This window comes from Trachinotus anak, unplaced genomic scaffold, assembly GCF_046630095.1.
Source record: "Trachinotus anak isolate AG129_WGS33_773 ecotype Australia unplaced genomic scaffold, CSIRO_AGI_Tana_v1 ptg000016l, whole genome shotgun sequence".
Taxonomy (NCBI): domain Eukaryota; kingdom Metazoa; phylum Chordata; class Actinopteri; order Carangiformes; family Carangidae; genus Trachinotus; species Trachinotus anak.
The window spans coordinates 3,222,216-3,245,690 of record NW_027273867.1 but is presented as its reverse complement, the minus strand read 5'-3'; the positions used below and the strand labels follow the sequence as shown (position 1 = coordinate 3,245,690).

Here is a 23,475-nt window from a genome sequence, read left to right as displayed (position 1 = left end):
TTCTATTGTACAAACTCAGATACAAGTTCAGATTTTTAATTCTTTCATGGTGTTTCATGATAAAAGATTCAAGACTTTGCAATTGAAGAAGTTGTTTGCACTTTGTCACATGATCAAGCCTCTTTGTGTGGTTTGAGTTTTTTCTTTCTTTTAAAGTCTGTTAATCTGTCAATTACAGTAATTATTGCTGCTTTCAATGATAACTGTATTTTGACAGTTTATCGATTCTTTCATCAGTAAAATTATATAGTGTATAATATCACTGTGCAAATATTATGTATTAAATCCACATGTATTTAAAATGTACTTAATGTTTTTGTTGTGAAAACTACTATAATTATACAAGATATCTCCAAACAAATGTACAGCATGTAAAATTATAGAACCAATACTTGTTTTACTTCTTTTAATTGTCACTAATTATATCTAAGTACAGTATTACACTTGAATTTAACCATTTCATATATTAAATAAAAATATATTTGTAAATTGTGATAAATGTGCAAATGTATTACAGTGTTTTTATGTGACAAAAAACCCTCAGTTTTCCTTATAAAACAAAATGTTATGGTTATTCACAGTCACAGCTTTTTTTTTTATGTTAATTTACATTAGACATGTACATTCAAAGCCTATTTTTGCAACTTTTGTCACTTTTTGATATTTTCATGTGTTTTAAAAATACAGGAAAATTAATAAATTTATTTTTTTACAGTGCTACTGCAGCATTTTAAGGCAGGAGATTACAATAGCATGTATGTAACATACTTAGATGAAACAATAGAGAGTTGGAACACTGTATTTGCTATAAAGTTGTATTTGTGCATAGATGCACAACGTGCAGTGTCTATGCCCCCCCCCCCCCCCATCAGATGGCTCTGTGCATCAGACCACTGGCTTGTCTCCAGTATGGTGTGTCACCATACATCTTTACGTGCAAGCTGCTTCTGGTTGCTCTCTGCCAGCAACAGAGAGAAAGAATTAGGCACATTTGGAACAATGAGATGACCTCTCTCCAGTGAAGATGAACGTCTGTCTCTCTGTCCTCATCAATGAAACCAGGTCACACTGCAGGTGCTGAAGAAATAACATGGCTGACTTCTCCTACTGAAGTTCATTATTCTCTGATGAATACCACTTGAAATTCAGACAAGCAAACTTTTCTAATTCCCAAAGCAGTACCGTTATGTCAGCTTTATGCAAGTCGACTTAAAGATTTTGCAGAAGTTTTGAGCATTTGATTCTCTCATTGTTTTGTAACGAGTCACAGAGACTTTTCTTGCTGCACAAACTGCTCCTCAAACTCAGATAAGAGAGAGAATTGATAAATTTATAAATCATCTAATTTTCATCCTACTTGTTTTATCCCTTACTCCAGAGGTAACATTTGTCCTCACATACAGTGCTGTATGTGCCGCAGACTTGTGGAAGTCATCCCTCGAGTCCCTGAAGTCGCCAAATGCAAAGCTGCAAATTTGACATTTGCAAAAAGTCACAAAGGGAGAACAGGGGAAGATTAGATTAAACCACCAGGTAATTCCGTACAAGGACCAGGGTCCAGTAATTATGAGAGCTTGTCCCTTACCATCAGTAATTGAGTTTACTCTGATGAAGTACGGAAGAATGTAATCTAATCAGCAGAGATGCTGGAGAGACTGTTCTTCATTTTCTATGTAGACAAGTTTTGTTCATGGGGCAGGGCTTTGGTCTCGAGCAGAGATTCAAATTCTGGCACATTTTCACTTCAGGATGCTAAGTGCGCTATGATTGCTAGCCTCTATGTTGTATTGTTAGTACTTTTGTATTTGAAAATTACAAATTACAAACACATCTCCCATAAAAACTACTGTTTTAATGTGCCCCAGACTACTCCCTGGTAAAACTGGTTTTTAAGCAAAGAATAAAAATATTGGAAATGTTCTGTTTCACTTGCTGCTGGCCTTTCACTTCTTCTTCCATGTCTGTTTGTTCTATAGAGTCAGTGCCTTCTTCCCAGCAGTGCCAGACACCAAAAACCAAATAATTGTTTTGAATTATCATCCCTTGAAGAAGTTCATCGATGATGATCTATGTGAAATTTTAAGACAACAATTCATCCTGAAGAGAATGTGAATTATTAAATGTCATTGTAGTCCATCCAATATTTTTTTTCCTCAATATATTAATTATCATTTACTTATCACATCCCATAGAAATTGCAACATGCAGTAATGATACAACAATCTGTGATCAAAAAATACCTTCATTGCACATACTCACACAACCACATACACTCACAGCCAACTTGCATTAATATCTGATACAATACAAACATAACAAAAATATTTCCCTGAAATGTTATAATATATAAAATATATAAAAACATATGAAAATTTGAGAAAATAATTCTCTTATTGTGGAAGGACAGCTGTGAATGATGTCCTCTTTCCTAATTTTACTTTTTCTAGTTTCAGATGTCTAAATGAAGCATTCACTCATTTGAAAACAAACTTCATCTTCCTCCTCTTGTTTGCATTTCCTGCAGCCATCGAAACACAGAGCACCAGTTCTGAGGAGCTTGTCCCCAGCCCGCCGTCCCCGCCACCCCCTCCGAGAGTCTACAAGCCCTGCTTCGTCTGCCAGGACAAGTCCTCTGGATACCACTATGGCGTCAGTGCATGTGAGGGCTGCAAGGTAAGTACTCCTGCACCTCGTCAGACTAAATGACATGCTGTGTTTTCTCTCTGTGACAAAGGGCGATTTCACTCTGATTATATCCAGAGGGGTTATTGTTGAATGCTGTGTAAGTGGTTTTCACACAACTGCCTTTATTTATCCTTTTGAGAGAAGCAGCTGAATGAAACCAGGAGCTTTGGTTTCTTCAAGACTTCTTCGTACAGCTAGTCTGAAACTGATCTGATCACTGAGGCCTTTTAAATACCTGACTATTGAAGTAAATTACTGTGTTGTGAATATCTTTTCACTTCTTAGTGTATAAGTGAACGGTGCAATAATCTCCCTCCCCGGTTCAGACCGCAGAAAACAGATAGTATAATTGACCCTGTGTGTGGCCTTGTCTGTTTGAATGCAGCATGGTACGGTGGCCCAGTAGTTAGCACTGTTTCCTCACAGCAAGACATCTTTTAAATGACCTTGTTGTGTTGAGTTTAAAGTAGTGACTCCAAACTTGAGCCTGACCAATAAATTGTCATCCCTGATATTAGCTTAGCCTCTGGAAAAAGCATATAAGTGGACCTTGTGTTAGTTACCTACTCTACCCAAGGTCATCAATTCATATTTTATGGTTCACCTTTAAACCATCATAGATGAGAAGTCCTAAAAAGCACCATGGATGAATATATAACAGCTATTGAACTTACATGTTAGCAAATATATTTCCATAATATTGAGAGAACTGGATCTGCTAAAGGTGACTGTGGAGTATAGTTAAAAGCTCCAGAAAAAGCTGGTGATTGGACCTTGAGTTGTCACACAAGCATTACGGCATTATAAACTTTTTTGTAGCTACGTAGGCACCTAGAGCACTCAGTGAAGGCTGTGACAATGACAAGAGACAACTGTGAGTTGCCATGCAATTAGCTGCAGCATAACTGCATATTAATATTTCTGCTGTTTTGATATTTTTAATATTTAGTTAATGCGGTGAAACATTATTAGAACTGCTTTATAAATGAACAATGATTTGAGGGCCTCTTTGGGAACCACTACTTTAAATTGCCCGTGTGTGATGTGACTATGTGTGTAACTGGTTGTAGAACAGAATAGAAGTAATGCAGTGCCAGGTTACTGTCAGAAATGCATCACAAACTACATTTTATTTACCTCAGTTGTGTTTGGATAGCCATGTAAGACCTGGGTAAAAACTGTGAAAACAAAACTATCTGTGAGACTGAAAACCACTAGAAGTAAGTGAGAAAATTTGTTATTTGGGTGAACTGCTACTTTAAGACATGACAGTATCTCTGCTCAGTCTCTGTTTGCCATTCTCTCAAAATCCTGCCAGCCTCACTATATATATGTATATATATATATATATATATATATATATATATATATATATATATATATATATATATATAAATATGAACAATATTCAGTTGGCTAATCCGTGAACATGCTGTTAAATATGGACTTTAAAGGTCCCCTATTTTACATATTTTCTGTTTTATTTATATATCAGACAATATCCATAAGATATATTTGTGGTTTTAAGTACCAAAAACCATCCTAATGTAGTTTTGTACGTGCACTCTTTCAGGCTTCTCTCCAGAGCTCTTCTGATTGGCTGACTGTTTTCTGAGTGATCAAATAAAAACATAGCAGATTTCAAATAAACACTTATAGAAACCAATTCCTGTAAGGTTGGATGGGTTAAGGTTAGAGTTAAGGTACAGGTCAGCTGGGTTTGGGGCGTGGCTGAAAGCAGTGACTGCTTTGTTGTGACATCACAAAGTTCCAGAAGTCCAGACGGCTGGTTTTAAGGCTCAGTTTCTGAATACAGGCTGTGTGCATTTCTCTGTGGACTGAGGCTTTGATACTTTCACAGTATTAATATAGAACCTAGACATGCTGCATAATCAAAAACAAAATCTCACTTTATACAATGAGGCACCTTTAAAGCATTACTGAGATCTTCTGTTCAGAACATAAAACATTCAGAACAGTAAATATTGACATTACTTTGTCAGTGGGAACAGTAATCAGTAGCATTAGGACTTTTGTGAGAATACCACATGTATACCTTGAAGACAGCCAATATAATTCCTTCCCAGGAGATGAAGTTTTCTCCCATGTAGCCAGACTGCAGTGCAATGTCCTCTCTCCTCCCCTCCTCTGTAATTGAAGCAGTGGTATGCCAGGAATCCTTTGGAGTTTTTGGCCCAGAGGGAGGTGGTGATCACTTCACTCACTAGGCTCTGGGTCACACTAAGTTCTTTGTGGGCTCCCATGCCGTTTATGTGCCAATATTAGCCTCATTGTAAAGGTCTGTCATGACCTCTGACCTCCCTGCTCTGGTGCGATTAAAGGAAGCTCACTATTGAAAAACAATGGGCTTTATCAGTATTGTTCGTAGAAATAAACTAGGCAGTGTGTACCCAACAGCTAATGTGTTCTACAGAGAAATGAAAAACCATAATCGTGCCACTGGATCACATGGCTGTCGGTCTGAGCAATCACTGTCAAAGTGCTTCCGACATTACGGACAATATGGGTTTCATTCCACTGACTTTTTTTTTGTTTGGTTCTGTTTTTGACATCCTGATGCAAGAGAATTGAGCAGTAGATTAGACAGACTTAAAGACAGACATGAAGCGAGAGAGTATGTGTGCATTTTTCACATGCATGCACATATGCAGCAGTATAATAAATTCACTCTGCACAGAAGGGCAGTCCCAGCTCTTTAATGAGCTGCTTTAGTAATGAGTGTCCAAACGTGTTAGTTTCTCTCAGCCCTTAGAGAAACATGTCATCATTTATTTGAAGTTAAGACTAATGAAGCAATTTGAGGTTTTCTCAGAAATAGCAGTAATGCAGTTCAGTAGCAATCCCATGTTTTTATACACTGCCATCAGACAATATCAGTAATCTAAGATCTACAATACATTTATAATACATGCATATAGGTTTATTTTAAATTCCCAGTACCCATTACAAATCACATCATTCAAAACTGATTAATTATTTTTATACCATTTTTTCATCATAATGAATGTGTATTGGCAGGTTTTATTGAGCGATCGACTCCTTTCACACTGCCACATGAGTTTGCCTTTCTGTTGGGACTGAAAGGACACAGACACACAGCTGCAGGGAGCAATGTCATCACACGCAGAGCACACACGCGAATGCAGACACACAGACATAGATTCAAAGTGTGAGCTGCTAGCTGCCGTGCAGACTGGTAAAATGGATCTGTCGCATCTCATCCCTGGGTTGGTGATCCTGTAAATATCGGAGTCGTGTGTGTTTTTAAAACTTATGGAGCACAGATCACTCCCAGCAGGACTTGAAGCAGCTGAGTAGCTGTTTCTGGTGTGACAGCGCCGTACTGGGAAGGTGACAGGTCTGTTTGCAGTGTTTGTGCTCTGAAAGACATCACAGCACGGAGCCAAAATTAGCATGTTCACCCATGTGTCAGTCAATCACTGCTGATTGGAGCTGGAGCTGATAAATACCCACGACTACTGAGTCAATTTGACCCAGGAGTGACTGCTGATTATACCCTTTTACTCTGATGATAAAAGCCCAATCTTACCGCGTTAGCAGGTAAACCAGTAAATCCAGGAAAATTGCCTTAAGTGAATACATAAAGTTTTATTACTAATTCAGATGAATCATTTTGCAGTGAACAAATGAGATTCAGTAAACACTCATATTCCTTAAGTTTGTAGAATAGGGCTGTGTCTTAAATCACTCCTCTGTTCATTTCAGCAGAAAGCTTGAATGAACACATGAATCAGCATCATTTTGAATCTAACAGCTGTAGAGTCACGTGAATGTACTTTTTGCATCTATAAAATGAGGACCATTGCATCAAGTTGTTAGCAAAGTTTGCACACTCAAATTAAATGATAAACAGTAAATATAGTGTACTGTAGTAAATGCTGGGTGCTTTCCATTCAGCTAGCATGGCACCTTTCCTTGCCCATTTGAGTGTCTTCCTCAAGTAACTTCCTGTTTAACGCTTCATTCTGTTTTTTTACATATTTGAAGCAGTTTGTTACAAAGTAAAACCAGATACAATTAAACAGCCACCACCATAGTCACTACAAAAGGAGCTGAATTGACTGTATTAGTGTTAGCATTGGATTTTATTTTGATGTAAGTGTCGACAGTGGTGCATTTGCAGCCATTGTGTCAACAGTTTGTTGACATCTAATTACAAGTTGGCTGCTCATAATTATGGTTTAGCATCACATGGCATCAGCTCCTCCCAGCTAGGATGCTAAGAGAGAGATGCAAGGAGAAGATACACCTGCAGATTTTCACTCCAAGCTCCTTGGGGATGCTTCGTCTCCTCCAAGATGCATTTAAGGGATTGGAACATCCTCTGTGATTGCAAACTTCAATGAATTCCCAGGTCACAAGCCAGATGACAGAGGAGCAGGCAAAGGGAGGAAGTATAAGAATGTGAAACACCTAGACAGTGATTTTGGAAACAGCCCAGGCCTTTTTTTACAGACATTTAGATTTGTGCAGGTGTAAATAATAAAATGAATGAAGTCTGAATTCCACATAGCTGATTCACTTTCAGTGTTTTGGTATCAGTCATGCAGGTTCACTGTCAAACCCGTGCTGTTCCAAGTCAAAATGTCGGTTATGCCCAGACAGGTCAACACAAATGCAAATTAAGCCACATTTTGCATTCATGTTTCATGGACTGTTGTGAAGAGATGCATGCACTGTAAAGTGCAGGCAATCTTGAACAATATCAGCCACCTTCTCCACAACATCCTTGCAGGCCAGAGAAGCAGCCACAGCAGCAGCCACATCTCATCTCGCTGCACTGCAGGACTGAGTGGTTCAGGAAATCCTTTGTTTTCACTGCCATCAGACTGTTCAGCACCTCAGCCAAAGGCAGTGGATGATGACATGGACTTAAATCTTTTTTCAACTGAATACATTAGTGAGCTACTGGACAATTTGAATTTCCCCAAGGGATTAATAAAGTATTCTATCTAGCTATCTATCTATCTGTCTATCTATGAATTATTAATACATTAATTTCTTTAATAACTCAATGTTCCGTAAGCTATAAAATGTAAAAGATATTCAGTTTACAATTACGTAAAACAGATAAGAGCAGCAAGACTTAACATTTGAGAAGCTGGAACCAGAGAATGTTGGGCATTTTTAAATGATACATGACCTCAGTTGTTGAACACCGACAGAGAACAGCAGTAATAGGTGTTGGTTGGGCCATTATCAGAGTCTGATTCTCCTTTGATTCTAATTTAATTCTGGCACAATTGAATAGCTGTGTTACCCAGTAGCAGATTTTGTGTGAACAGAGCTGATTTGAATTGTTAAAAATGGTGCAGGCATATGGGCCACCAGAAGCACATGCATATGCAACAGATGACAGTTTCATCTGTGCTGACCCAAAGTCAAGAAATCCTCCAAAGTCAATGCAGCCTCACATTTAATCACCCCTACACTTCCTGCCCACTTGACATGTTTAACAGTGTCCTTCTGAAAACTCCACAAAATGTCAAGGAAGAAGGAATCTGATACACATTCATCTGTTCTTTTTGCTGTAACTGACTCTCTGCTTTTCATTCCAGTGACAAACACATGAAAAAACTGAATAAGTTGATAAGTTGTACTCTAAACTGCATCTTGTTATATTTGTCTTTCCAAGTACAAGGAACTGAGGCTGTCAGATTTTGTAAACCTTTTGGCATCAGTTCCTGCAGTTAATGTCTGTCTGCTAATCAAGCACGCCACAGTTCTCATGGGAGAGGAAACTTAAACAGTTATGCAGTGACACCCACACTCTCTTGACCTTGTGGCTGTGTTTGTGGTGTTGGTGCCTTTTGGGGTGAGTGAAATTTTAGTATTATGTATTAGCACTAATTAGCAGGTATTGGTGTCTGCACTTGGAATACCTGTGTAAGAGCCGCTTTGTCTTGTAAATGTATTATTATGTTATGCAGATTGTATTTGCATGCCAAAGGTGGTTTCGTTTTTTGTTTTGTACATATAGTTGTGTAGAGCCGTAAAGTGATCAGTAATGAAGGAACCGCTTTTGCATGTAAAAAAGAAGAAAGGACCTAACAGGTAGCGAGAAGTAGGGAGGAATAGAACGGAATATGTTTTTTGCCCGTGTCATATGTGGCTTAAAATTCTTATAGGAAATTGCAATGGACAATAATTGATAGTTTTAGCAAGCCGGTAGTGGACTGTGCAGTTAACCTGTGTCCTTTGTTGAATTATTGGGATTAAAGTGGATTTTCTCAAGCAAGTCAGTCGCACAGTTTTTTCTTGTTTTCGCGTGGAACGCGAGTCAAACCCGAGACATCCTCCCAACTAAGCACTTTGAAATAAAGTAAACCGCCGCTACAACCTGGCTTGTTAGCTTAGCTCGTTAACTCCCTAATTAGCAAGCAGATGAATTTGCCTTGGGTTAATCTTTGTAAAACACCCAGCAATGCTAACAATGCTAATGTGAGTGTATGCGAGCCACACTTATTAAACCAACATGCACCAAAGTCGACACACGCCCCACCTTTTTGCCCATTTTTGGACTAGCCGGTAGTCAGGCAGATTTGGGAGCTGCCAAAATGGCGACGGCGGAACAAGCCAATTTAAAGAAACCTATGGGTTAGGTAGGCTACATCTATCTTTTTGTACAGTCAATGGTTCCAACCCACGAGTACTAGTTATTACTACATTGTTACATGACTGGACCACACCCATCTTCAAACTCAGTCTTCATTTTGTCAGCTACACACCTGAGTTTTGTGACTATATCTTGCACTGTTCTGACAAAATATGACCACAGACAGGCAGACAATAATTCTTTTTTCAATCACTCAGAAAACAGTCATCCAATCAGAATAGAGGCTCCATTGTTGCCAGAGTTCCAGAGAGAAGCTTGAGAGAGGAGATGTAAAACTACATTTAGACTTTTTTTGGTACTTAAAACCACAAATAAATCTTCTTATGGATATCAACACTTCGAGTAAAATACCAGAAAAGTGTAAATTATGGGACCTTTAATGTGGTTTTACAGCAGCAGAAAGAAAAAGACCAAAATGTTTAAAATATCTTGTTGTTGAGACCATCTCAGATTGAATTAAAACCAAAGACCATCCACAGATGTTGAAAGTAGATTTGGGGAGAGTCTCAAAAATTGGGCTAGTTATTCATTTTTTTGTATTTATGTATTTATTTATTTACTTAGGTCATTGTGTGCTCTGTATTGCCCAGTGTTCCAGGCAGACAGCCGTAAACATCCATTAGAATAAACAAAACCACATCAGTGGTAGTTCTTGCTACAGGAGGTGTCTCCAGGTCCGCATTTTGCCACGATGACACACACAGACTCACAAGGTGAAAATAATACCAGCCCTGCTGTTGCTAACCAGAACTAATATATCTGTATGACTAGATACCACAGGGGCATGTGAGAATGTGATTGAGTTTCTTTTTTCTGAATGGATGCAGAACAATCTAGAAAATTACATCTTAACATGGTTTTGCATAAGCCCTGAGATGTCCAGAAAGAAAGACGGCTTAAATCTGTATGCGTGTCATCAGCACTGACAGGCCTTTGGCGATGAAGACAAAACTTTGAGCCGTGAACGCTCCTCCCCCCTCCCTCTGTTACATGTTGGATCCTGCAACGTTGACACAGTGGGATTAGTTTGATGGAACTGGTTTGACAAGCGGGAGACCATAACCTCTGTGAATAAAACACAACTCAGAATGCTCACACTGGAAAAGAAACACTCCTGTCTCTGAACCTCCAGCCTTCTCTGCTCTCTTTATTTTCCACCTCAAACCCACATGCAGGGATTGAATAGAGGAATAAATCACCTGTATTCACGTACAAATCTAGTTTCTTACCAAAACAGAATTTTAAGATATTTTTTTCACTATTTCTGGCATAAATAATATATGTACAAAATAAATGCATGTTCCACCCTCCACACAGACTTATTAGTATCTATACCTGAGCTGAGCTTGGCTGTTACATAGAATTGTGGTGCTCTGGATAAAAGTGCTAGATAACTGCAGTCCATTTACTGCCATTTACATCTTCATATTTAGAAATTGAATCTACTGCACAGGACAGTACATTATTATGAATTGACGATAATAGCTCACAACATCCTGTTTCAGATACTGCTGTAACAGTTGTGCATAACAACACAAAAGGTGTCTCGTCCACGTCTATTCATGACTAACTGTCAAAGTGGATCTCAGGCTTTGTGAACATATTCACAATCTCTTAATAAGTGACATTTATCATAGAAATTTTAAAGCACATGTTGTACCTCAGTCAAAGCTGCACTAAAAGTGGTTCTTTACTAATACAACATTGAGCAACAAATCTGCTTTTGCATCCAGATCTGTGTCAAAACACAAAAAATCACATTATACTCGGCCAGATTCTATTAAAGGTCTTATATTGTATGAAGTGATATGTCCATGTCTTCTCTGATTATAAAGCAGGTCTAGGTTCTATATTAATACTGTGAAAATATCAAAGCACCCTGCTCCACAGAGAAATGCACACAGCCCTTATTCAGAAGTGGTGCCTTTTCATTAGCAAGGACCACACCATCAACAGGGTATGTTTGAAAGATTTATTGAACAGATGGATGAATGTGTTCTTGTGGTTCCTTTCTTGATTTTTGGATGTGATGTGGGGAGGCTTCGTGGGGAATCTGTTGCAGCACCCGGGCAGCGGCGAACCCCCAAAACCTCCATTTACTTGAGATGAGCTTAAATGGATCTGAGTTCATTAAGGTCCGAATGGGTGTAGTGATGATATGGTTGAGAAGACCATCAACCCATGATTGTATGAAATGTTCTGGAACGCCGTTGTGGGAAGTTTAAGTAGTGGCTCTGATTCTGAAAGAGTGTCCTGATTAATGAATAGGAAATATGCCAGACAAATAAAGTATTACAATGACAAGGATTTCTGGCTGGCTCTTGGCAAAGGAGTCCTTTGAGGAATAATGTTATCTTAGGGTGATTTGAGGCCAGGCCTGGATTACCAGTTATGAGTTTGGTGAAGGAACTGATGCCACTAAGATGAACTTCAATGGTATGCGTTTTGATCGGCTGTAACAAAGGGCACCTTGTCACTAGTGACAGATGGCTTTAGCCTTGTGAATATTTCACAATGGGATATTGTATTAATTGCACTTTGAACAAACAACTTAATTATGCACATTAATAACATCACTTTGCACTTTGATAACAATATTTTATTCAAGTATTTTTTTTGTACTATTTATTGACTATTTATGGCGTATTTATTGAATATTTTAAACCCTTGTTGTGCTGTCGTCTGGCAGGTGCTGTGGTGGGTTGCGGCTGTTGAATAGACTCCACATGGTTGGTACACCTTACCATCACTTTGCCATCTTATTTTTTACTGCATCATCTAAAGGGTCATCCTAACGCTGCCATCACAGTATGGGCAAGGGTAATGAAACAAGTTGGAGTGACGAGATCAAACCAGGGGAAGGTTATATTATGCTTGTCATGAAAGTGATGGAAACTTTTCCAAGCCGTCCAGTACAATGAAAGGGTTGAAGCAGTTGAAGATCAGGGGTGCTGATGCAGGATTTACATGTAGAACGTCAGTGCTGAATATGGAGGAACTGGAGTAGGCAAGGCATCGCAAGCAGAGCCAGGGTTCTGAACTTCTGAGATGAGAATTGAGAAAGAGAGTCAGTGATGGAGTTGGAGTGACTGAGAACGTGAGCTGCGTGAAGGATATATTGGTGTGACCGAGTGCAAGGTTAGGCGGCACACAAATGGCATGATAGATGGGGAGTTGGAGCATCCTTTGTTAACTATGTCTACTACTGCGGGATTGCCTGAATATAGGAGAATGGACCATTTGTGGCCCCATGAAATGGCGGTGGCTATTACAGGGTAGATTTCAGAGAGGGAAGACAAAGACTTCACATTCTTTTGCCAGCACCAGGGGCCATTCTGTGAACTGTCTCCCATTATAGAAACCCCCAAAACTGAAGGAAAGAGCAGGATCAGTGTACAGATGAATGTCATGAGGACGAGTCAGTAGGTCATAATGGAAAAAGGAAATCCCGTTCTAGCAAGAAGATTGATCCATAAACGAAGTTTGGCACGGCTTGAATTGTCTGAAGAGATACGAGCCAAGAGAGAGGGGATGGAAGAAGTGATGGATAGCAATTGAGAAATAAAGGCATGTGCTTGTGGAATGACAAATAGGGCAAGGTTGAGGTAGCCAAGAGGGAGAGAAGTCAGCGGTCGGAGCAGCATGGAGCAAAGAGTAAATTAGAGATCAGAAGGCTGATTTGGTTGAGCTTTCGACTGGGAGTGAGGCCTGAAACAGGTTTGTAGCAAGGGTAATCCCTAGGAACTCAAGGACATGGATGGGTCCCCTGTTTCTCTGCTGACAAGTTGGAGAATACTGAAGTCAGGGTGACCAGGCCAGAAGTGGGTGGCAATGAGGGAAGGGAAATTGTAAGGAAGGTGTCCAGGAGATGGACAAGGAACGGGATCTTATATTTGTTAAGCAGTGACGCAGGATGAACAGTGCTGGCGCCTGGAACAGGCACAGAGGATTTTGGCTGGATCAGAAAACGTGAGTTAATAGAAACTTTGTAGATGATCATCCTGATTCAGTCCAAAAAGATTGTTGTCAATCGGGATAAAGAAATGAAATCCATGCCCTGGATGAGGTGAGTGGATGGATTATTTAACTTTTATGTTTTAGGCTGGCTGAGTGCGTTTTGCTCAAGGCAATGTGTAGCTTTCTCGGTTCTGACGCAGAATACAAGAGCGAAAGAGGAGAAGAGGGTTAGGTTGGTATTTATGAGATTGTTGGTAGAGGTGTGGTTGAGGTGTGGTCCTGCTCCTCAAATTTTGTTAAATAGCTTTAAAAAATTAGTCGTCAGGGCTTCTGTAATTTTGTGATGTCACAACAAAGGTCACTGTCACACTGTCACAGTCACTGCCCTCAGTGAGTGTTTACCTGAAATCTGCTATATTCTTTTTTCAATCATTCAGAAAACAGTCATCCAATCAGAATAGAGGTTCCATTGTTGCCAGAGTTCCAGAGAGAAGCTTGAGAGAGGAGATAAATAAATCTTCTTATGGATATCAACACTTCGAGTAAAATACCAGAAAAGTGTAAATTATGGGACCTTTAATGTGGTTTTACAGCAGCAGAAAGAAAAAGACCAAAATGTTTAAAATATCTTGTTGAGACCATCTCAGATTGAATTAAAACCAAAGACCATCCACAGATGTTGAAAGTAGATTTGGGGAGAGTCTCAAAAATTGGGCTAGTTATTCATTTTTTTGTATTTATGTATTTATTTATTTACTTAGGTCATTGTGTGCTCTGTATTGCCCAGTGTTCCATTGTGAGCATTTCTGATCAGGCCAGGTTGCAAAATGTGGTTTATGCAACAGCAGCAAAAAAGACCAGTTTGGAGGGGAATTCATTTCAAGATAATTGTGAGTAATGGGTTGGTTTCAGTGTTGAGCTTTGCAGGTGCAGGGTAGGGTGCAAGTTTCCCTCATTTTAAAAAAAACTTTTATATTCTAACTGACCTAATTTTGAATGACATTTCTTATGTTTTTTTCTGAGTATAGAGGGCATAATTATGTGATATTAATATGTTGATGTATGTCCTCTCTCTCTTGGAAGTACAGCATGGTACCAGCCTATTGTCAAAGGACATCTTTACACAGTGGTTTAAAATATCCTGCTGACTAACAACCACATAAACAGGGCTTAAAATATACCCTCCTTGGTGTAACAATGAATTATGCAGCAGTTTTTAAATCTGGTAACAAAAATGCATATGCATTTTTCTGCTTTCATGGATGCACAGAATTTTGGAACTCACTGAGTTCCAAAACTAATAAAACTTTTATTAGTTTTCTGGGATTAATGCAAACAGTATATATATGAAGCTTTAATCAGTTGTGAAATACACATTCAGTTGTCATTTACATTAAAAGAATGAAAAATCTTCTTGTTTGTCTTGTTGCTGGTCATTTACAGTTAACTCGCTATTAACCCGGTTATATCCACAGCAGTGCTTGGCCCAGCAGCACCCTCATCACCTCTCATAATCCCGCTACCCCCGTGGCCTTTTCATATATTTATTTACTCCCTGCTATCCACTGCTGTTGATGATGAAGAGCCCAGTTGAGCTGACGAGAGAGATAGAGAGTGAAACAAGCACATGGATCTGCTGGGGCCTTTCTCTGACTGTGTTCTGCCTGTCACCATAATGTATACAACTCCCTTTGGTGCTAACACTCACTCCATAATGTGATTTGTCAACATTGTAAAACATAAAAGAAGTGCAAGTGCTAACAGACAGAGAAAAATCAAATAGAGAGGGTCAGCACCACAGAAGGGTGACAGGAAATAGATTTGTTGTTAAGCCACAATATCCATCTACTTTCCTTACATTCTGCCACGTTGTTTTCAGTCATCAGTAGACGGCCAGTTGAAAATCACAACATGTAACTTTTCCACAATAAAATGTCTAAAAATGACGAGACCTATTTTATATATTTTTTTGAGTTGTGTACTTACATTATCCCAGATGATTCCAGCAATTCTCAAACCAGAGAAATCCTTGATTTTAATCATGTTAACAGTCCGTTTCATTTGGTCACCTGTCAAATACGTCATATCCCCTATGCACATGCGTCACTGTTGTGGTGGTGTGCAAATTGACTTTTATCCAATCTTAAGTTTTTAAGATACACCTTTTAGACCTTGGTCATGTTTAAATGATGTATTTTAACTGGATGAAGGATTTAAGTCATTTTAGACATCTGGATCTTATCAGAGAAAAAAGCCAGGCAAATGTTAGGCAGCTCAGCTCCCAGCCCCTCTAAGATATCCTGTCTCGGCAAAGAGTGTCAGTGGATCACTGATTTTTAAAGTGAAACTGCTTTTTTTGCTGTTTCTACCAGTTTAAATCCCCTGGTCCATTTGTTATGAAAAGGAGGAAACCTCTGTGGATAATTTGTCTGCCAGTAAAAACCTCCTGAACGTCTGGCACAAAAGTTATAATAAAAACAATTGAAGCAAAGGTTAGCAGTCTCAGCTCCCAACCCTTCCCTGACATCCTGTGTCCGCTGAATAGCATCAGCGAAACAGTGACTTTAAATGTGAAACTGCTTAATTCATAATAACTGGGTCTGTTTGTTTTGGAGAGGTGAAGACCTCTATGGATAATTCAGCTCCAGATAAAAACCACCTGAGTGACTGACACTGAAGGAATCACTGTCACTTGGAGAAGCTTACAGCAAAGGTTGTGGACAACAACTCCCATGATCTAAGCTATTTCACGACTTTACCCAACACTGTTTTATTATTGTTTTGATTCAGAGACCCTTAGTGAGGGAAGTTACATACTGTGATACTGTGGGCAAGATCTGAGTTTTGAGTATGTCGTGTTTATCGTCCAGTGGCTGTATTTAAAGATTGACGACATCACAGCTCCCCAAAAATGAGGCAAAAACATTGCAATCGATCCCTGGTCGCTGGCTGTAGTGTAGGTAATAAACCACACTCCCTCCATGATAGTGGATGGCACATGGGCCAAACTAATAAATCAAAGTATACATCAAATAGATTTTCCCCAGAGAGGGTTCCTGTTATTTGGTAGTTCTTATCACGCACTTATTCAAGTGTTCATTTTTCTGATAAGTTTGATTTTGATTAGTTATTTGATGCTATATATGGGAGTGTAACATCATGATTGACAGTTGTAATGGCTGAACTATAGCTCCACTCCTTGACTCTGGCTCCAAATGGCATCACCAGTGCAAAATGGCAGCGCTGGTATCCAAGATATTTTTGCTTCATTTTTATATAGTTAGAGAAGGTAGAGATTTGTCATTCATCTTTATATACAGTTATCTGTATCTTCTGGAGTGTGACTGTGTGTTTGGACAGAGCTCAGGATGTTGATGTGTTAAGTGAAGTAACTGTATGGGAGGTGGCCTCTCATGTAGTGCTGTAGAGAATGACTTGCTGTTTGAGGAATAAATTATTTTTTTCTTTTTGAGGAATTAGCACTTACCTGCTCAATCAGGTATCCTAAATGTGAATAATGATCCTTTAGTGCTTTGGTTTTATGTGTAATTTTGCCACTAAGGAGATACAGTGGAGGATTTATTGTCAACACATTAGTTTTCTTGTTGGATTTTGAAAAATCTGGAAAAGATGCAACACAGTGCAGTGTTCCATAATTTACTCTAGGGAAACTATAGTTACAGCATAAATCAAGATGACATGTATTTTCTAATCATCATTGGAATTGTACTATATATGTTTGTATTGTATGTTTATTTTCCAATTCTAACATCTAACTCAAAATCCAAATGCTTTTCATCTGTCAGTCAAAACCATATGACCACAAAAAGCTCTGTGTGTGTTGTCATCTCAGTTTCTCTGGTCTTTGATGTGGTACCCCATCTGAGAGCGTGTACATGTTAGGGCATGTGAGTCCATCCTGTTAAACTGCTGGGCATCCCCATGTTTAGAAACACACAGGCACCACCCACAGGTGAGATGACCCAGTACAGTACGCAGCTTTCAGGTGAAAGCAATCTGCAGGAATTTCCTCCACTGATGCTACTACTTTATTATCTAAAAAGGGTAAGGGTTAGGGTTAGGTTTAGGGTTAGATGAGGGTCATCTAAAAAGGCCTCAAAAAAGGAAACAGATGAGAGCACAGGCGGACCAGGCATGAGGACTACTGGCTCAAATCGTGGTCAGCTGGTGGACCATCAAAACATCCAAAAGGTTTTTAAAGTTTTTATTGGCTCTATCAGTGTCTTTACTGGCTCCATCAGTGTCATTGGTGCGAATGGTCCCAGCGGATATGTCCAAGGCAGAATATCTTTCCCAGTCCAACCATGGCTGGCTAACTGCCAGCATTGCTTTGGCATATTATGGAAATGCTAGCATGGGCTAATGGTTGTGGTTTGATTGTTTTTAGCTCTCATGTACATGCTAACTTTCTTCAGTTGTGCTTCCTGCTATGTGTTTAGTGGCCACTTTCACTGGGCTTCATAACACCTTGCTGACTGAGAAAGTGAAGGGAGGGGGGTTGTGGCCAAACTGAGGCTGGAGGTAGGTGTGGCTGACAACGCATTTGTTTTGGTCTGACATGCTAATGGTCTAGTGCAACATCTAGTGGCAGTAACAATCGTCCACACAACGTTTAAGATAAAAATGAGCTCAGTTAACATGTATTCAGAGTAACTCCAAAGTCCAGCCTTGCCCACAGGAAAAAACCACCGTTGTAAAATCAGACCAAACAATGAAGAGAGGAATCCGTCAGTATCGTACATCACAGTGTCTCACTCTCTGACCTGAATTCAACTGCTGTTCTAACATGAGCTTTTCCCTTTCCTGTTATTCATTTTTGCATTGTGACAGCTTTGTTTGTTTCAACACTTTTACTGCTATTGTTGTATTATTTGATTTTTTGGGTCAACATTAGTTGTAGCCCTCAAGTTGGAGCTGGTCCAACAGCTTATACTGTAACACAAGCCTGTTTGATATTGAGTGCTGACTCCACCTGGGTCCACAGAAGTGGTAATTGCAATGGGAACCAATCATAAAGAATATTACCTATTAGTCCATGGTATCACCTTACCAGCTCTATACCAGTGGAGCTGGAGCTTTCAGAACCATACATTTGGATTTCAGTAAGTTGTTATGGCCTGGAGATTTGGCAGAGGTATTCACTATGTTGTCCAGCTTACTTTGAAATTTTTGTGGAGTGGAGCCCGACTGATAAATTTGTGGAGACAGTATTGGTGACCAATTTTAACTTCACACAATTAATGGTGTTTCCAATATGTGGACATTTGGCCAGGCCTAACTTTGATGTTAATTATGCAGCCCATGTCAGTATGAGCCACATTCAAGTTTTTATTATTACCAAACACATACTCAGGTTTACCCACAACCACTGAGGAAATGTTTATAGATTTGTGTAAGGGTCAAATACAACAGCATTTATACATGCAAAATAAGAAATTAAACAACAACCATATTCAGAAAATGAGTATTGCAGCCATTAAGTCATTTTGCACAGGGATTATACTTAGACTTGTGAACTTGTGTGTGGGTCCACCTGAGGAATCTCATTCATCATCCTTTTAGCTTTGGTTTGGTCTTCACCAACTTCTGAGAAAAAAAATCTAGCTCCTTAGCAGGTAAATGCACCTTTACCTTTATGAACCACAAAAACAAAACCAGTGGCTTGAAAGATACTCAGCTGCTCTGTGGGAGTGGAATGGCAGAGTTTGTAATAATTCTAGGTTTAACACTATGAGAAACCCTTTTCATATTACACGTAGACGTTTGACGCACTGTTGAATTTAACAAAACAATATTGATTGGTGCCCAGTTCTGACATAGCAACATTGTGACAAATGGCAGTAGATTGCAATGGAATCACCATTATCAGTGGATTAAATTATGGCCATAAACCAGAACTTGCTGTTGCAAAAAGGTTCAGCTCTGGTAAAGATGCAGACTGTAAAATATCTTGACAGGGCTCATCTTACTGTTTCTGTGAGTGTATGCCTTGCTGTGCGAATGGGACAGGTCAGTGTAGGTTGTGTTCATGTGTAAGTGAGCAGGATGGAGGCCCTCCCATTGGAGAGCAAGAGAGCTTAAAGATGGCTCCTGATTGCCCCAGGGGCCCCTACCCAGGTCTGGGACAGAAAGATGAGCGCTGAATGGTGAGCGCAACCTGAAGAATAGGGCCACAGTGGGGCATCTGTGGAGGACTGGGTGACCTGAAACCTCCTCATTCTCTCCTCTGTTGTCTTTTCATGCCTCTCGTTGGGTCTCCAGTTCTGTGTCTCTGCAGCTATTCAGAGCTGGTTGGGCGAGTCACACAGCTCCTCTGTTCAGGCCTCTCAGCTTATTTTTCCTCTTGTTCTCTTCCTCTTTTTTGCCCTCTCCTTTCTACTTTCCTCTTATCTTACCTTTCAGTCTCTACTGTATCTCCTGGTCCATCTGTGTACTTCAGGTGTTCAGATGACCAGATAAGCTGGTGGCTGGTGGAGAGAGAAGGAGAAACAGAGGAGAAGAGTGGGGGTCTGAGAGAGTTGTGTCTGTCTTGTTTTCTGTTTGAGGCTGTTCTCTGCCTCTGCTTGTGCCTTATCTGCTGAGGTTTCACATTTGCCACAGTAACAATGCAGGTCTTTGTATAGCCCGTCCTCCTTTCTTGTCCTGTTGTTCTGTATTTTCAGTTGATACAGCAAGTGAACCACAGCACCAATGCTGTCCCTATTTTGTGTTTCAAAAATGTCAACTTTTAGCTTCTACAAAACCCAGCAGCCCTGCTCAGCTTGTGATGTGTTTACTGTAGAAACTATGTGAATACAGAATACAAAATAATATGTGGGTTGAAAACCTTTTATCACAACATTCTTAAATATGACAAAAAAAAAAACAAAACAAAACTGGACCTTTTATGGAACACAAACAAATTCAGAAGACATCAATTTGAAACCACATGTACAAGTACACAAACACACTGCATATACTCACAACACAACCAAACAAAAGTGTTTCCAGGGGACACACAAAAGTGATGAACCTGGCTGTGTCCCTTGGAAACACTTCCGTTGTGTGCGTGTTTGTGTATTGGCAGCGTGTTTTTGTGTTGTCAAACTGATTAAGATGTTTTCTGAATTGTTGTTTGTGTTTTGTCTATTTGCATGTTTTCTTAAGTTGCAGTGTATTGACCTCTCAGGGCCACTGTACTGTTCCCTCCCTGAACTCTGTCATGTGTTTCCAGTAAAGCGCTGGTGTAAATAATAGTGTGGAATGGATAAACTGGATAATTATCACCCTCCACCACCCCCACCCTCACCCCCCCTTCCTACTTTCCACTCTACCTCTTCTCCTCATTTTTCTGGAACCCCTCAGGGTCTCCAGTGTCCTCTCCACTTTCCACGGCAGTGATAAGATGTCGACACGATTAAGAGTGAAAGCTAATCCGCCACTCTGCCTCTCTCCCATCGGCTGTACTGAATGCTCAGGCAACACAAAACGCTGCAACTGAGTCCAAAGTGCTGGACAGCCAGTGGATGGCAGGAGCAGAGAGAGAGAGAGAGAGAGAGAAAGGGAGAGGGAGAGAGAAAGAGGAGGAGGCCAGGTGGACAAGGGGTTGGCTGGTAGCTAAATAATTAATGGGGGGTACTTTCGTTTTTTAATCTGTAAATGAGAAGGCCTAAGATGGCAGTGCCGTCACTCTGACATCCTATCCCTGGCCCATTAAGATAACAAGATGTTGGATAATGATCTTGGTTAGGGTGCAGCTTATCAGTCCAGGGGGAAGTGGCCTCGTGTCCCAGGTGGCTGGGCATGTGTCCCCTGACGCACCTACATCTCAACATGGCCAAATATACAAAATAGCAAAAGAGAGTTCTGATATGAAGCACCGACATCTTATCAACATCAACAAGTAACTGTTGATATATTTTTAACAGCTCCAAAAAGTGTGAGTGATGTATACATTAAATGTATCTAATGTTATACACATCCAGATACTTTTGAACATACCGTCTGACTGGTTGGAACATGTTAATAAGAACCTTATATTTACCCAGTTTAAAAACCTTTTTAGTTCAGCCCTCGTGTGAATTTTGTAGAGGTTGGTGAAATCCTCTCTTATATCAACATTTTCAGTGGGATATCTATATAGAAGAATATATATTGTCATATAGTACATTTTCTAGAAACTCAATTGAGAAACTTACCTCTAAATAACCAAGCAGATGTTTTTTGGCTAATCCATACTTGACAAATGAAGATATTTTGATTGATGCAACCATTCCGTGAATCAGAAGTCCTGACGTCCATACATGTAGATGACTTGTGTGATCGGAGATGAAACCAGCAAGGATAGCAAAACACTGCTGTCAGCCTGGTTTTAAAAGATTATTCCACCAACTTGGCAATGCACTCCTATAACACTGTGAAACTCACAATGAACAGATTTTTTTTTTATATATTATATGTTCGTCTTCAGTTTCAGCTTTTTTATTCCATTTATTCTCATTCCTTGTCAATAATGCAACTTGTCCGATGACAGTTCAGTTGGAGATTCAGGTGTGTTGTGCTGCTAATGTATTCTGGTGCCTCCAGCCTCAAGCAGAGATAAGGAGCAGGTTGCAGAGGTCTATGAAATCTCTGACAAATTTGTATCATCTCATGGTATATGCTGTCATAAATCCTGAATGCATAAAATAATATATCTATATATTTATCACATTACTCATAAAGCAGTCAGCCAATCAGAAGAGAGGATCTCCTCTGATTAGCTGACCAACCTGTTTTTACTTGTGCTCAAGAGAGAAGCCTGAGAGACTAGATGTAAAACTCCATTGAGATGGTTTTTGGAACTTGAAACCACAAATATATCTTGTTACACTTCAAACACAATGCAGGAAATGTGTAAAATATGGGACCTTTAAGCTCATGAAACATTTGGTTTGTCTTATAAAATCAGTGTTGTTATCCAGCTAAAACAAAGTTGCAGTTCTTCCAGACAGCAGCAAGTAAACATAGAAAAAGTACTGATTTGGTTAAATACACTAATGCATATACAGTATGGTGACATATATTGTATTCAACTTCCTATCCACATTTACAACCAACTTGTATAAATGTGAAGTGTCCCATATATACTATATATTTCCAACTTTGGCTTCATTATAATTTGCATAGAGTTTAGTAGAACACTATCTGTGTAAGGGAACCTTTTAATGTAAATGTATTAGAATTTTTTTATCATCTTTGTTCTCCGTGGAGAATTTTATTGCCCCATGGTCCATGGTCCCGTTTTATATTCTTACCTCAGGAAGGACAGAATTCAGGAATATTCGATTTAAATCATGTTCAAGAAGAAATTATAGTAGTTGAAGTGCTGTACTCTACACACAGACACTGTAGGAGGGTAAATTGAGTTTAGCAGCTCAGCCCTCCTCTGCATCGTTGTGTACCAAGTGTGATCCATTCTCAGCGTGTCCCTGCAGCTGAAACCTCTGATCCTATAATTTATTTAGCCCAGCAGCCGCCCACCGCCCCCACTGCACACTTCCTAGGTAAACACCTTTGTACAACACTCAGCTTGGGGGGGGTCCTTTAGTTACACATTTATAAGCTTCAAATGAGTAAACCCGCAGGGTACATGCTGGCAAATGTCAGAGCAGTGTACAGTCTCAGGTCAACACTTGAGTCCCGTGGTGCCAGAGAGGAATGAAAGGAGAGGAGGAAGAAAGAAAATTCTGATGAATAAAGAAAGAAAATTCTGGCGAATAAAGAGAGAGGGTGGAAAGGGGAATAAAATCAAGGCAAAAGAGCAGATGTGATGATTGTGTAAGTCTCAGTGTCCTGTCAGACACTCACAGTCCCTGTTGGGTTGTAGAGATGAAGTTCTCTGAGTCATGACGTCTGTTCACTACTGCTGCTCAGAAACCACTGAAGATACACAATGTCTCACATACAGCTTGTGGTCAAATTACACTATGACTAGGGGAAGAACATGAAAAAATACAAAAACTTATAGCTCATAGGACCATTTGGAGTTTCGGAGCCAATACAATACCCCACCAAATAGTACAAGTAACAAGACAAGTTCAAAATCTAGTATCTGGCTGCACCACATATGGTCAATATGCGAAAATTGTCGTGGAACCGCTGTAAACAACTAAAATCTGTCCTCTTTTCATTCA

At 39.6% G+C, this 23,475-nt stretch overlaps 1 protein-coding gene across 4 annotated transcripts in view; it reads left to right on the top strand.

Moving 5' to 3' along the window:
• The window catches only part of LOC139634012 (retinoic acid receptor beta-like), a 94,272-nt gene that overhangs the window by 22,893 nt on the left and 47,904 nt on the right, over positions 1-23,475 (top strand). For 3 of the 4 annotated variants that reach the window (XM_071500230.1, XM_071500231.1, XM_071500228.1), the window contains exon 2: positions 2,525-2,673. Coding sequence is in view for 2 of the 4 variants with exons in the window: in XM_071500228.1 (XP_071356329.1) it covers positions 2,525-2,673 (149 nt within the window). In the remaining 2 variants the exon portion in view is untranslated. Of the gene's footprint in view, positions 1-2,524; positions 2,674-17,335; positions 17,513-23,475 lie in introns of those variants that run through there. The other variant, XM_071500229.1, reaches the window with a different exon arrangement.